Source organism: Eutrema salsugineum, unplaced genomic scaffold, assembly GCF_000478725.1.
Source record: "Eutrema salsugineum unplaced genomic scaffold, Eutsalg1_0 scaffold_5, whole genome shotgun sequence".
NCBI classification, from domain to species: domain Eukaryota; kingdom Viridiplantae; phylum Streptophyta; class Magnoliopsida; order Brassicales; family Brassicaceae; genus Eutrema; species Eutrema salsugineum.
In genome coordinates, this window is record NW_006256612.1 from 8,151,721 (window position 1) to 8,165,631 (window position 13,911).

Below are 13,911 nucleotides of genomic sequence, written 5' to 3' on the forward strand. Positions count from 1 at the left end.
CTATTTTTTTTCCTTAGATTTGTAATACTAGACTCTTGGCTAGTATCTTGTATGCTTTAACGAAATTAATATAAAAATAGATTAGATTGACTTAATATCTTGTTTGAACCAAACTTACACTGTGCTCATGGTTTATTAGTTCAAGAACAAGATTGGCAGACAGCTAATTTACATAGTAGAGGTACAAATCTCTTTTCCAAATTGTTCTTTCTTTAAAAAAAAAAAAGAGATGCCATCATTTTTATCACGGGATATATAATGCTCTACTGATAAAAAAAATTGAAAAGAAGTGAACCAACAAAAAAAAAGTAATAAAATATGCATTATATAACGAGATAATGATGGTGATTATTATTCTTAAATCATTACGCCTGTGATTTAACCCCAACATGTGTCTTCTGCTCCCTACTTTTCATTTGGTTTTATTTTATATAAGAGATAATCTTGTATCGTTTGTTGTTAGATAAACTTTTTTTCTCTTTAATCCAACGAAAATAGAAATAAAACCAATTACTTTTGGACTCTCGACACAACTTTATGGGCTGGAGGCAATTATACACATATCTTAGGCCAGAGTAGTCATCAATGATAATGATAATCTTATCTTTTTCTTAAGATAATGAGAATAGTGAATGTAATTCATTATTTTTGTTTGTTCAAATTTCTTGCTTGTAATCGTCACCTTAATTATACTATTACAAAAATCGTTATCTTAATTATAAACTTAAGTATTCTAGTATATAACACTCATGGTCGATATTTCCTCGCTCCCCCGCAACTAGTCAATTCTAATGTAGTTTTGGTAAAATCTACTATCTAGTTGGTTTTTTACTGTTAGTAGTTAAAATCGACGGTATAAATCAAACCATATTGATCAAATCAGTAGCTTCCGACAACATATTTTTACCTTCGATAATTTTATTTTGGGGATTTTGTACTGTACATTTGGACCAAATCCACAACTCTGCTTAAATACAAAAATATATATATATATATATATATAACAAAATCAACCTTAAGAGGTTTGTCATTGCATGATTTTGTTGGTATGTTTTGTTTGATACTTATATATTCATCTTTATAATATTGTTTACAGTGTTTCGAGAAAATGAATCGTGTAAGCGGAATAAACAAATGGCACGAGCATCGTCCAGCTTTTCCTTTTTGTATAGAAACCATACGAACTACACAGCCTTTTATTTACACGTCTCGTCGTATTTGTGTTTAGCTTTTATATGCTAAAACGACAACTGCTACGTGACAAAACGCGAGCTTCGGCCAAACCCCCAAAAATCTCTTGCCTTTCTTTTCATGGACTTCATGTTTTTCAAAATTTAAATAATCAACTTGGTTAATTAACCCCCAAAAGAAAAGAGATTAGTAGTTTACGATTCAAAATAAAATAGATATAAAAATGAATTCAAAATAACGTGAAATTGGATTCTTCGAATATGTTTTGTTGAATGCGGAATCGTATCGCGTTTGATTGATAAGTATATGCATGTCCAAAACATGCGATCATACGTACAAACATAATTTGAAAAATATAAGCTGCGAAAGTGACTTTATTACGGTCATCATTTAACTTTTACTACGCTCATTTCCACACCAAATGATGAGAGATTATTGAACACACCAGTGTATTTTGGTTGAGAGATATGTGTAAATGTGTTAACAATAATGTAAGCACATAATACAAATTCAGCTACTTATTTTCCTAGCGGTGTTTAATTGCAAGAATCATGTAATATCTGGTTATCTGAATCAGCGTATATATGATTCTATGTTCGGAATTCGGATACTAAGAAGTAAGAACATAGGAGGGTCTTTAATCTTTCGTGGTGCATGTAGTTCTATATGACTTTTGCAAACGCAACGGCTTCAACAATATCTGAAATTTTTCAATTACTCATGCACGATGTTTTGCATGTACCTACACATCAAAAAACTTAGTGCTTTTAAGAAAATGGTGAAGATTTGATCCTATGTTTCTTCACGAAGCTAGGAAGTCTTCATTTCACAAAATGAATACGAAATCATCGTTCAGAAACATGAACACCGAAAAACCTGTGGCTCAGCTAAGCAACCACAAGATCTCAAGATGATTCTCAGATAGAAGGCGTGAGTTTTCTTTTCCTTTTTTTTTTTTTGAACATCTGAGTTTTCTTTACCTTCAAACAAAAACGTCACATTACCGTTAAATGTTGTGTATGTATTATATTATCATATTATCACAAAGGTTCCATTTTTGCTCCAATATTAATTATGATTTCATCATATAATGTAAGTACTGGAACTGTCGCATGAGCTCATCAATAATTAACAAAGCGTGCAGTTCAATGAAGCAACAAACAATGGAGGCATGCAAAACTCATAAATCTTGAAGCTGGAAGTGACTGACCAGATGAAAAGCTCTTGGAGTTTAGAAATCTTAAAATGTTTTTATGGTAAAAATGTAAGCCATTTTGTTTTGAATTTTGATCAATCTTCTCAGTTTGACTCAAAACGACGACATGTCACAGGACTAGTTAATAAACTCAAAACAATTAATGTGATAATTAGAAGCTCATAATCTTTTTCCCCATTTATGGTCTCCTTAATCTCTAAGATAAGTTTATTAAACAATTGCCGACTTAAAAAAAAAAGTTTATTAAACGATTAGATTGAAAATAAAGCAGAATCCAAGCAGACGCTGACGGAAAAACGCGTGGCGAATATAAATGTACGGCTATTCAAATAAACGTCAAATTAAAAGGAAACACATCCAAAAAAAAAAAAAATCTAATAAAATAAAAAAGTAGAAGAAGAAAAGGAGCGGTTGAGTTGAAATAGCCGGCGCGTACTCGTCAACGTAACGCGCGTGGTGTGTTTTGCGCGACTCAATAGAGACGATTTGAGCTTTTCTTCCGTTGTGATCTGAAGAGTTCGGATTCGAAAGTTAGAGATCGTGATCGGATAATAATGGTGAAGGAGACGGAGTTTTACGATGTGCTCGGCGTTAGCCCCACCGCCACGGAGGCCCAGATTAAGAAAGCTTACTACATCAAGGTTTTCAAATCTAATCTCTGATTCTACCTACGATTCTAGGGTTCTGTTTTTTTTTTCCTTTGGAATCTGGTGAGTTTTTAGCTAGATTCGAATTTGGCAGTTCCTGAGTATCGGGTCGGTTTTGGGTACCGACGAGATGTGATCATCAGTCTCCCGAGTGATTATTTTTCGGCTTTGTAGTTCTCTGTTTTGATGACTATTAGCTTCTTGTTACTCTCAAATTTTATGTGAAAGATTGTTGAATCTGTTGACAAGTGGGGAAGTCCATTTCTTCAGAGCTCAGTGTCTCTGGAATTTTGTAATGGAAAAAAGTTTTGATTGATCGATGTAGAATTACGAAATGTTGATTGTTGGCTTGTTTGTCTTCTACAGGCACGCCAAGTACATCCAGATAAAAACCCCAATGATCCTCAGGCTGCTCATAATTTCCAGGCAAGTTCAGATTTTGAATGATTATTGTAGGAGAGAGAGCTTTGATACCACTGTTTGAATTAGTATCCAGGAAATCTCCTTTATCTTTGGTTTAAGTCTATGGCTTCTTGGCCTATGATCTTTGGAAAGTATTGGAGTGGTAACCTCGCAGATTTAATGTAGAGAATGCTGTCTGCGTTTTGTATTATATGCTTTAACCATGCTCCCTTGTGCATCTGAATCAAGTGGATTTTACCACCTTGGGATTAATCAATGATTAGACAGCTTAAGAGTGGAAGTTGATGTTCCTTTTCTGTTTAGTGTTTGCTCTGCTTGGCATAGTTGTTATCATACTCATAAAAGCACATTAGCAGGGCTAACAGTGAAGTTAGTTTTTAAGGAAAATCAGGTTTCCGAGATATCAGGATAGTATGACAATGCTTTCGGTAGTCTTGTTCGTTCGTGATTGAAATTTTTGAAAATGTGAATTCTTGTACAGGTGTTGGGAGAGGCCTACCAAGTGCTAAGTGATCCAGGGCAACGTCAGGCCTATGACACTTGTGGGAAATCTGGGATTTCAACGTTAGTGTCTTTTCCTGTTTTTTCTTGTGATAGTTCCAATCGGTGATATGCTGTTTGCACCTTTTGGGGTTTGGTGGCATGGATCTTGACCGTGTTGCCAAATTTTTTTGGTCCTTACTCAGTTCTTACTTGTGCTTTTCATTCTTGCAGTGAGATCATTGATCCTGCGGCGATATTTGCTATGCTTTTTGGGAGTGAACTTTTTGAAGAATACATTGGGCAGCTTGCTATGGCATCAATGGCGTCTCTTGATATCCTTTCTGAAGGAGATCAGATTGATACTAAAAAGATTATAGAAAAAATGAGGGTAAACTTATCTCTTATCAGTATATCCTGCCAGATTCACCCTTTTCATAAATTACTAACCATGTTATATTGCTTTTGGTTTCAGGCTGTTCAGAAAGAAAGAGAAGACAAGCTTGCTCAGATTCTTAAGGATCGCCTCAACCTATATGTAACGAACAAAGATGAATTTATTAGCAATGCTGAAGCTGAAGTAACAAGACTCTCAAATGCAGGTAACATGTTCTGAAGCATATTGTCCCCCTTTCATATTTTATTCTTTTTCTTTCAATCAATGACATATCTGTGCTATAAAGGTAGACTTACTTCCTTCTGTATCTATCTTCAACAGCATACGGTGTGGAAATGTTGAACACAATTGGATATATTTATGTAAGACAAGCGGCAAAAGAGCTTGGAAAGAAAGCTATATATCTCGGTGTACCATTCGTTGCTGAATGGTTTAGGACGAAAGGTCACTTCATCAAATCCCAAGTAACAGCTGCAACAGGTCAGTGACTTAGGAAGAAAGGCAATCTCATCTCATATCAGGAGCTAGAATTTGTAGTATGGGTTACATATGAAATATTTAAGTCATACAAACCCCAAGAATACCTTGCTTTCTAGAACTTGGACTCATCTCTTGGGAGAAACACTTAGTGAATTTTTTTGGCTGGCTCTTTTCTATCGTCCTAGGCGCATATGCTTTATTTCAGCTGCAAGAGGAAATGAAAAGGCAGCTAAGTGCTGAAGGCAATTATACTGAGAAGGAACTTGAAGAGTACATGAAGACCCATAAGAAAGTGATGATTGATTCTCTGTGGAAACTGAATGTTGCTGATATCGAAAGCACTCTCTCCCGTGTTTGTGAGCTGGTATGTCGAGCTATAACTGTTCTCTATTTGGCTGACGTAGCATCTTGGTCCAATTTCTATGTTGTAACTACTTTATGTTTTTTTGTCCTGTCTCAGGTTCTTCAAGATCCCACCGTCAAGAGAGAGGAGCTTCGTGCAAGGGCCAAGGGGTTAAAAACTCTGGGGAAGATCTTCCAGGTAAATGTGTTTTAATTTCTTTTCGTGGGAGAATATAGAGCATATTTGTTCAAAATATTCACTAGAGAAATAACAAGGAAGGATTAATTAAAAGGGCTTTAACTTTCTGGTCGTATAGAAGAACAAGATAGCCAGTGAGAGTGATCCATTAGTAAGAGCCGAACTTCACAAACTAAATGGAAATGGTCAAGACCGTGATTATGCATCCACATCACCAAAATCCGATGAAGCATCTCACTCCACATTTGGGCCTCAGGTACATCTCCTTCTTCAGTTATCCATTCCATTTACCAAAAACGCTATGTGCATCTTACTAGTATAATATAAATCATTCAAAACCGAAGGAACATAAACTTGTTTAATATTTACCCGTTCATTAACCTTTCACTATAAAGGACCTTGTTTCACACACTGTAATATAGAGCTCCATGTTATTATGCGATAGAGATTTAGGAATGATTTACGGTAACATTAAATGAGATAACTGATGAGTAAATTGATAGAGAGTCGTTTATTTATGACTTATGAAAGATCATGACATAAGATTTTTTTTTTTTTTTGGTGTTGAGTATTAGCCAGAACACACTAGCTCGCTCATATCTTACAGTTACTGCTTTAAATTATTGGATACCATTGGAATTGCCACCCAAGGACTCATGAAATGCAAATATATGTAGGAACCGCAAAGCCCTTATGTGGAAGCACCGAAGCTTGGAGATGAGCAATTCAACTATTACTTCCCAAGGCCTGCACCGCCTCCAGGAGCACAGAGACACTCTTAAACTGGCAAAAGGATGGATTCTGATAAAAGAATGTGAGAGGTAGTTTCCCTTTTGTACTATATAATATTATAAATATAAGCATTTATGCATATTTGATATGTTTGAAGTATGTGGTTACCATTATGTATTTTTATTTTATTATTATTGTTAGTAGAAGAAATTATTGGATCCTTGAAAATCACATGAAATCTCATCTTTGACAATGTATAATTGTTTTATTTTATTTATGATATTTGGAGATCATGTGATGTGATTCTTATTCTTATTACTATATGAAGAAGCCTTAGAGAAAAAGACATATAAAGCAGATTTGTAAATTAGCTGTCTTTACAATGTTGCTTTTTGGAGAAATACTTATCAGTTACTACTATTTTGACAGTTGAAAAAGAAGCAAAAAAACTGTTACATATTTAAACTTAAATTTAATAAAACCTGCAACGTAAAGACCTTTTAAGGAACAAGATCAGCTCTAGATATGAAGTAATTAAATTATAAACTGCTTTGAGCAACATTTGTCATCGAGATTTAGTTACCATTAAACGATTCAGCAAGTTTAGTTCAGACGTTAGAATTGTTGACAAAAACAACAAACAAACAAAAAGTTCAGACGTTAGAATTTTTTCATTTTTTTTTTTATCTAAGACGTTAGAATTTTTAAAATTAAAGAATTACATGACATAATGAGGGAGATGAATATTACCAAGAGTACCCTTAAATGAAACGCATTGGGGTCATTAATAACAAGTGTTCCAAAAACGGAAGCATGAGGTCAAATACGGTAAACGACAGGCGTCAAATTCATTATATTAACAAAATTTTAAGAGAGGAGAATAATGTATTATTTATAAATAAATTAAATCCAAAGCGTCAAGGAAAGCATCAATGGCGGATGCTTACTTGTTATAGCCAGACATCACCACGAGTGAAGCCACTGGACGAAGAAGATTATAGAGAAACGTGTTCGTGTGTGTTTTTGCGCTTTCTGGCTTTTCTTCGGGGAAGAAGCCGAACGGCGTGAATCGAGTTTCCTCCAGATCTCATCATCTTCCTCCGATTTTGGATTACACCATTTTCAGATATATCGAGATACAGATCTCCGATCGTGGTTAGATAACAAAACTCTCGTCCGTGGCGGGTCCAGGATCTGATAGTGGTGGAACCATTTTGCTCTGATCTCGAATTTTCAGTTTTCGTAAGATTTAAATCCAAATTAGTCGGAGATGGAGAAGGCAGATAGCGAGAAGAAGGCATCGGCCGTATCTGACGTCGGTGCATGGGCAATGAATGTTACGAGCTCCGTCGGGATCATCATGGCCAATAAACAGCTCATGTCATCGTCTGGTTTCGGCTTCAGCTTCGGTTTGATTTCTCTTATCTGTATCTCCTATTAACTTTTTTTTTTTTTTCACATTTCATGGATCTCTCATTGTAACAATTGGAGTGTGATTGAGAGAGTTAAGATCTCTAATCAATTAGAAATGGATTTTTCTTTCTTCAGCGACAACTCTGACGGGATTCCACTTCGCTTTCACTGCTCTCGTTGGTCTGGTATCGAACGCGACTGGTTTATCGGCTTCCAAGCATGTTCCTCTCTGGGAGCTTCTTTGGTTCTCAATCGTCGCTAACATCTCAATCGCAGCTATGAATTTCAGCCTCATGTTGAACTCTGTTGGCTTCTACCAGGTAAAAAAAGAAAAACTTCCTTTGATTGTTGATTTTTTTGCATTGCCAATTCAAGATCGTTCTCCTTATTGCCCATCATTTGTTTGATTCCACCTAGATTTCGAAATTGAGCATGATTCCTGTTGTGTGCGTGATGGAATGGGTTCTCCATAGCAAACATTACTCGAGAGAAGTGAAAGCATCTGTCATGGTTGTGGTTGTAGGAGTTGGGATTTGTACTGTGACTGATGTCAAGGTTAATGCCAAAGGTTTCGTTTGTGCTTGCACTGCCGTTTTCTCTACATCTCTGCAGCAGATCGTAAGTGCTATCTCCATCACTCGACTTGTTTAATATATTGCTCGATCTCTGATTTTGTGCAGACTGATTCTCTACCAAGTCTCAAAATTTTTCCCAAATGAGTGGTAAACTGGCTGTGACTCTAGCCTTATAATCTTTTCTAGTCTTTGTGGATCTTGTAGCTTTTGAGTAGAGTAGCTGACCTAGATTTAACACTACTTTCTAAATTCTGAAATCATAAGTTGCTAATTGTTTGGTGCTTCAACATCTTATACAAAGTATTAGCTTGAAAATTTTCTTTCTTGATGATGATGCTCAAGTGTTTTTCTGATTAAGTTTCTCTCTGGAAATAGTCAATAGGTTCACTGCAGAAGAAATACTCAGTCGGATCTTTTGAGTTGCTGAGCAAGACAGCTCCAATCCAAGCCATTTCACTCCTCATCTTTGGTCCATTTGTTGATTATTTCTTGAGCGGCAAATTCATTTCTACTTACAAAATGTCTTATGGTGCCATTGTAAGTAGCCAAGATTCTCGTAATCCCGTTTATAAATCCCAAACATTGCTTCGTTCCAACTCTTATCTAACAATTAGTAACTATCCCACACACACAGTTATGCATTCTTCTCTCCTGCGCATTGGCGGTTTTCTGTAACATAAGCCAATATCTCTGCATTGGAAGATTCTCTGCTACCTCATTCCAAGTTCTTGGTCACATGAAGACAGTGTGTGTCTTAACATTAGGATGGCTTCTCTTTGACTCCGAGATGACGTTCAAGAACGTAGCAGGGATGATCTTAGCCGTGGTGGGAATGGTGATTTACAGCTGGGCGGTCGAGTTGGAGAAACAGAGAAAGTCGAAAGTGACACCGCACGGTAAGAACAGTATGACAGAAGATGAGATTAGACTTCTCAAAGAAGGAATAGAACATATGAATTTGAAAGACATGGAGCTTGGAGATAATAAAGCATAAATAAATCTCTTGAAGACGAAGGGTTTTTTTTTTTTTTTTTAATTACTCATTTTCTCATCATGTACCCTTGTTCTTTTCTTCTTTTCTTTTGCCTTTTTATATTCTTTGTCTCAAAGAACCTTTTTAGCCTCTGTTTGATGAGCTCTCCTCCTCTGCAGAGCACATTCATTTTTTCTATAGAAATATGATTCTTCTGCATCTTTGCATAACATTTTCATTTCTCTGTTTTTTCTTGTACTCTCACCGTATGATGACGCAATTTAGATCAGTTTCAATTGGTTTTTATGGGTACTATGATAACACCAAATATTCGCATATTTGGGGGCTTTTGAAAAGATGTTTGAAAAAGAATCATCTTTGACAAATGTTTGTTTTTATATCTTTTTGTATAAAGTTAGAGATTTTATGGGTGTTTGTTCCCGAACGTTGTTTTTTGCTCTTTAAAAACTTCTTGTTAGATTTGCTGTAATTATGGAATTTCTGCTGCAATGAACACGACAGTGTGCACATTAGTCGCCGCATTGTCTCGTAGAAAAAAAGTAATTTTCAATACAAGACCGTAAAGTCTAGGAGGTTACAAGCCATTTTAAACATGAAGAGACATCCCTAGATTCCATTGAGAGTGACCACAACCCTGCGTGCGGTTGGAGCATCACGGTGCTCACATAGCCATATTCCCTGAAATCCCAAATTTCCAACACAAAAGCTTTATATAATAAGGTAACTCGATGCAAACGAGATCAGCAATGAATTGTAAATAGTGGTAGTAGTGTAAGAAATAAGATTCATTTGCAATCAATCCAAAGAAGACGCATTTATAAATGAGGAAACATGAAATCATGTGAATGTAGTAATGTAGAGTCAGATGGAGAAATTTATTACCTGCCAAGTTCCCATGTTGAGTTTGCCTTTTGTTATTGGGATTCTGCAGGAACAATAAACACTTATCAAGTGAAAATCCACAATCTAACAACAAATAGGGTTACAATAAGATTGAGGCTCACGTGAGTTGACATCCAAACATTGATGATTTGATATGAGCTGGCATGTCATCTGGACCTGCAATTATTTACACAATTCAATTCTCAATACTACATAAGATTTCATGAAAACCAGAGAGAAATTACCAAAAACCATCACATTTCAGAGTATAAAGGGGAACAGCTTTTGATTTATCACTGGTTTTTGTAAATAGATTTCAGTTGAGGGAAACCAACAAAAATGGTAATTGTGAACTAACTTCCATGGTATGCCTCCAAGGAGCTGAATTCCCCTGAAATTCAACAACAAAAATAGTGATCAAATATACACCAAACAAGTATATTGAGAAGCAAGCCATATAGTATATATATACCTCAGGAACAATCCTGTTCAAGAAAGTCTCAGTATCAGCCTGAACATCTGGATCATAATTCTCATTGATCGTGAGAGAAGCACTTGTGTGTTGCACTGCCAAAAGTAAAACAACCCATTCGTTTTAATCGAGAGAGAGAGCAGAAGCTGAGAGATATTACAGAGAGAAAGAAAACTCACAGAAGACATGAGCAAGGCCACAATTGAAATCTGACAAGTCTTGCCCAATCTCCTTCAAAATCTGTTTCAAAACAAAAATACCCTCACAAGCTTAAGAACACAACTGATTCAAATCAGAATCGCTTCGAATCGAAAAAAAATCAATCGAAGAAACCTTTGGAGTGATAAGATGACATCCACGGCGTTGCGGTGGAAGCGTGATGGTTTTCTGAGCCCACTTAGGACCAGAGGAAGTCGCCATGGAAGCTCGATCGGTGGCTGGATTCGCTGGAGTGAAGACCGATCTAACACGAAGAGGAGAAGGAACAACACCAGAGAAGAAGATCGTCGAGCTCTGCATAGCTACTTTTGGTGTTCCTCCTCTAAGCCCAATAACATAAACAACAATGGCCGACAAAATTCCTCCTCCAATCCCAAACCGAAATCTCCCAAAAGGGCCTTTCACTTTCACCATCATCGCCATTCATTTTTTTTTTTCTTTTCACTTTGCTTCTGGGCCTTAGAATTTTTTTGTGTCGCTATATCGATTTCCAGAAAACGGCGTGAAGTTTTCATCTCTCGTTTGTTAAAAATAGAAAAACTACGAGATGTTTTTTTTAATGTACATTTCGCTTTACATTATAGAGAATCATGTCTTGTTGATTCCTCAATGATTACATACCGGAAACTTGAGTTTTCCGGTGAAAATTCGATTTTCTTGCTCTTCTTCTTCAATAACTTCTGAGCAATTCTCTTCGTGGAGTCAGGTAAACACTTGACCGTCGTCTCCATGAGCGTAGATGCGTCCAATGACATATCTTTAGCATAGTAGTGAACGATCTTGGGCAACAATATCTTTGTCTCATTCTGTATACGAACGTTGTCTCTTATAAACTCTTCTTTGGCTCGTCTGAGATCCCGGAATACGCAATCCGCTGTGTAAACCCGAACCTGAGATACATTATATATACCTCTGAAAGATTAAAATCCAAGACTTTAGTTACAGAATACATTCCGAGATTTTGTAAAAACAAAAATACCGGAGGATCTGTGGAAGCTCCTGAAGAAAGAGCGAAATGAGCCAACGCCTCAGGGTAGTCCAAGGCGTATATGTGTTTGACAACACAAGTTTTCAACTTTCTTGATGGTGAAAACAGCGTCTGCAACAACTGTTTACAGTAATGTCATTTACAAGTTATGAAATGTGGTAAAAGTGAAGCAAAGAAAGAGAGAGAGTGTGTGTGTTGTTTACAGGTGGTGAGAAATGCGGACGAATGCCTAAGATTGAGCTTTGAATAATGTGAGGATTTACACGATAGCCTCCAACATCATAAGCTGCCTGAAAGACATATATAGAGTGGCTTAAGTAAACAGCATAGACATAAATCTATCAGTCAAAGAGATTTAAAGACGAAACCTTTAAAACCGAGGTGGTTCTTGCGCGGTTGTGAGTTCCATAAGCTAAATAGGCCTGTAAGAGAGAGGGAGAGAGGGAGAAACAACGAAAAGATTGAAGCTTTATTCAAAAAGACAGAGCCCAAAAGAGACTACTTGTTGTTTGCTTACATGCATTGTGAGGGCATTGTGAATGTTTATCCAAAACGCGAGCTTCTCTTCGCGTTTCATTCTGCTTGGATCAACCTTCTCGAGCTTTTGAACTAGTGATCTGTATATACACACAATTTGAGTAAACATTTCAGATCAACCCCAAGTCATTCTAACGTCACATAGGCAAATATGAATTATGTACCTGAAGTTTTGGAGCATAAGAGCGGCGTGATTGAAACTACCATCATCCAGGTGAAGTTTCAGAGACTCTATTACAACACCACGTGGAACATTTGCTCCTTTGCTTGCCTCGAGGCACGGGTTCCAGAAATCAAAAGTGGTTTTATAAGAGACAGGTGAAGGTGAAGAAGAAGCCTGAAGACAAGAAGTGGTTCTTGTTTTGCTGGAGAGTGTACAATACACATAAGATATGCATCTTAAGATTTCTTCAGAGAGACTACTCGGGTTCACAATGTTATCGACGATATGAGAAGAACCCAGAAGATCTGCAAGAGTAGTGTGATTACTATAAACATGTCTAGTCTCCTGCAAACAACAAAATTGGTTAGCAACTGAAAAGCTTTTTAAGAAAGCAAAGACAATGCCATGGTGTCAACTTACTCTTGCAGACAAAGCTTTTAAGCTGGCTTGGAAACTCCGAGGACACGAAGAGGAACGTTCAGACACCGGAGAAGCTTGGTAATGGTAGCTGAGCACACCGGTAAGGTCTGATCGCTCGGATTTGGGACAAAACTGATTCGAAGACAGTAAGCTTGTTTCAGTGTGAGGAGAGAAAGAAGTAACTTGTTCATCGAAAGCTGTCCTGTACAGAGAGAGCAGATATTGTTCCGTGCGCAGAATTTCATACTCGAGTGAAGCAATTTCCTTCCTCAAATCTTCTGAAGACTGCAAAAAACAATACAGAACATTAAGAACCTTTTGTTAAAGAATCTATGAACACTCAAAGCTATAAATATCAAACCTTTGGCATTGCGTTGCAATGAGAATCCTTATGAGTAAGTAATCTCTTCTCAATCGATACAAACTGCCATGAAGATGTACAGACAAGTGTGACTTTTGGAACCCAGAAAACAAAAAAAAAGAGAGAAAGAGACAGAGTCTTAAAGTAGGATTGAGACAATCCCCAAAAGTTTCTCGCTTCTGTAAAGAGAATGAAATTACCGGTTTACTGTAGCTAGAGAATCTTGAGGGTGATGCAACAATCACATTCTGCTTCTCCGAGTTCCTACAGCCAAACCCATTTTAGAATTTTTTCCTTTCCCCAAACTGGTTTCATTCAATTAAAGACGAAACCAGGCAAATCTAATTGCAGAAAGAGACAAATGTAATTTCTTTTAACCTTGGAGAAGAAGAAGAACAATCAGGAGAAGAAGGAGAAGAAGCTGAAGGCCAACTAAGACCCATCATTTTCTCGCACTTTCTCGCGCTTTGTTTGTCTTTCTGTAGAAATTCATCAAAGAATATTATGAAGGAATAATAAAATTGGGCATCCCATCAGTATCTTTGTTTGAGACGTCAAGAGCATATCTCGAAAAGCTCCATCCTTTTAGCTTGTCGTTTATTACGTTTATATGACTCCAAAAACACGATTAATAAAAAATAAAAAGATTGTTTTTTTCTCATAACTTTCCGGGAGAATAAGCGAGAAAATCAGGAAAGTTAAACCGACATTTTTCCCGGGAGTTCAGACGAGGGTTTCCAAAGTATTCTACATAAATGAATCAAGATTTAAATAATTAAG

General features: G+C 36.7%; 4 protein-coding genes across 6 annotated transcripts; 2 read left to right on the forward strand and 2 right to left on the reverse strand.

Annotated features, from left to right (window-relative positions):
• The first annotated feature begins 2,745 nt into the window (after window positions 1–2,745).
• On the forward strand, window positions 2,746–6,400 carry LOC18992828 (chaperone protein dnaJ 10). 2 transcript variants are annotated; one of them, XM_006416270.2, is made up of 10 exons: window positions 2,746–3,048; window positions 3,421–3,480; window positions 3,959–4,041; window positions 4,192–4,348; window positions 4,433–4,559; window positions 4,676–4,834; window positions 5,020–5,198; window positions 5,295–5,375; window positions 5,494–5,631; window positions 6,053–6,400. In XM_006416270.2, exons 1-10 carry the CDS (start codon window positions 2,962–2,964, stop codon window positions 6,155–6,157), a joined length of 1,176 nt encoding a protein of 391 aa, XP_006416333.1. In that variant the 5' UTR covers window positions 2,746–2,961; the 3' UTR covers window positions 6,158–6,400. The 2 variants fall into 2 exon arrangements, with proteins under 2 accessions (XP_006416333.1, XP_006416332.1); XM_006416269.2 differs by having other exon boundaries at window positions 5,497–5,631.
• A 623-nt stretch (window positions 6,401–7,023) lies between these two features.
• LOC18992829 (UDP-rhamnose/UDP-galactose transporter 2) lies at window positions 7,024–9,285 on the forward strand. The gene is made up of 5 exons (XM_006416271.2): window positions 7,024–7,516; window positions 7,656–7,840; window positions 7,938–8,138; window positions 8,471–8,632; window positions 8,730–9,285. Exons 1-5 carry the CDS (start codon window positions 7,378–7,380, stop codon window positions 9,087–9,089), a joined length of 1,047 nt encoding a protein of 348 aa, XP_006416334.1. The 5' UTR covers window positions 7,024–7,377; the 3' UTR covers window positions 9,090–9,285.
• Window positions 9,286–9,505: 220 nt separating this feature from the next.
• Window positions 9,506–11,136, reverse strand: LOC18992830 (UPF0047 protein YjbQ). 2 transcript variants are annotated; one of them, XM_024152361.1, is made up of 7 exons: window positions 10,777–11,135; window positions 10,623–10,683; window positions 10,444–10,538; window positions 10,329–10,362; window positions 10,094–10,148; window positions 9,972–10,014; window positions 9,506–9,767 (listed from the first exon to the last, which is right to left on the reverse strand). In XM_024152361.1, the coding sequence occupies exons 1-7, from the start codon at window positions 11,083–11,085 to the stop codon at window positions 9,696–9,698; spliced, it is 669 nt and encodes a 222-aa protein (XP_024008129.1). In that variant the 5' UTR covers window positions 11,086–11,135; the 3' UTR covers window positions 9,506–9,695. The 2 variants fall into 2 exon arrangements, with proteins under 2 accessions (XP_024008129.1, XP_024008128.1); XM_024152360.1 differs by having other exon boundaries at window positions 10,329–10,538; window positions 10,777–11,136.
• A 31-nt stretch (window positions 11,137–11,167) lies between these two features.
• Window positions 11,168–13,689, reverse strand: LOC18992831. Its single transcript, XM_006416273.2, has 10 exons — window positions 13,510–13,689; window positions 13,332–13,395; window positions 13,132–13,194; window positions 12,771–13,055; window positions 12,352–12,695; window positions 12,168–12,267; window positions 12,019–12,072; window positions 11,854–11,940; window positions 11,642–11,770; window positions 11,168–11,552 (listed from the first exon to the last, which is right to left on the reverse strand). The coding sequence occupies exons 1-10, from the start codon at window positions 13,575–13,577 to the stop codon at window positions 11,241–11,243; spliced, it is 1,506 nt and encodes a 501-aa protein (XP_006416336.1). The 5' UTR covers window positions 13,578–13,689; the 3' UTR covers window positions 11,168–11,240.
• Window positions 13,690–13,911: the final 222 nt, after the last annotated feature.

What these genes read in the sequence shown, in the direction of transcription:
- LOC18992828 (XM_006416270.2), top strand. Translation starts at nt 2,962, where the DNA reads ATGGTGAAGGAGACGGAGTTTTACGATGTGCTCGGCGTTAGCCCCACC. An exon ending in CCAAGTAACAGCTGCAACAG is followed by an intron (nt 4,835 to 5,019) that starts GTCAGTGACTTA and finishes CTATCGTCCTAG; the next exon opens with GCGCATATGCTTTATTTCAG. An exon ending in CTCTGGGGAAGATCTTCCAG is followed by an intron (nt 5,376 to 5,493) that starts GTAAATGTGTTT and finishes CTGGTCGTATAG; the next exon opens with AAGAACAAGATAGCCAGTGA.
- LOC18992829 (XM_006416271.2), top strand. Translation starts at nt 7,378, where the DNA reads ATGGAGAAGGCAGATAGCGAGAAGAAGGCATCGGCCGTATCTGACGTC. An exon ending in TGGTTTCGGCTTCAGCTTCG is followed by an intron (nt 7,517 to 7,655) that starts GTTTGATTTCTC and finishes TTCTTTCTTCAG; the next exon opens with CGACAACTCTGACGGGATTC. An exon ending in ACTCTGTTGGCTTCTACCAG is followed by an intron (nt 7,841 to 7,937) that starts GTAAAAAAAGAA and finishes GATTCCACCTAG; the next exon opens with ATTTCGAAATTGAGCATGAT.
- LOC18992830 (XM_024152360.1), bottom strand. Translation starts at nt 11,085, where the DNA reads ATGGCGATGATGGTGAAAGTGAAAGGCCCTTTTGGGAGATTTCGGTTT. An exon ending in ATGTTTGGATGTCAACTCAC is followed by an intron (nt 10,015 to 10,093) that starts GTGAGCCTCAAT and finishes TTGTTCCTGCAG; the next exon opens with AATCCCAATAACAAAAGGCA. An exon ending in TCAACATGGGAACTTGGCAG is followed by an intron (nt 9,768 to 9,971) that starts GTAATAAATTTC and finishes TTGGGATTTCAG; the next exon opens with GGAATATGGCTATGTGAGCA.
- LOC18992831 (XM_006416273.2), bottom strand. Translation starts at nt 13,577, where the DNA reads ATGATGGGTCTTAGTTGGCCTTCAGCTTCTTCTCCTTCTTCTCCTGAT. An exon ending in TCTCTAGCTACAGTAAACCG is followed by an intron (nt 13,195 to 13,331) that starts GTAATTTCATTC and finishes TCTTCATGGCAG; the next exon opens with TTTGTATCGATTGAGAAGAG. An exon ending in CTTATGCTCCAAAACTTCAG is followed by an intron (nt 12,268 to 12,351) that starts GTACATAATTCA and finishes GTGTATATACAG; the next exon opens with ATCACTAGTTCAAAAGCTCG.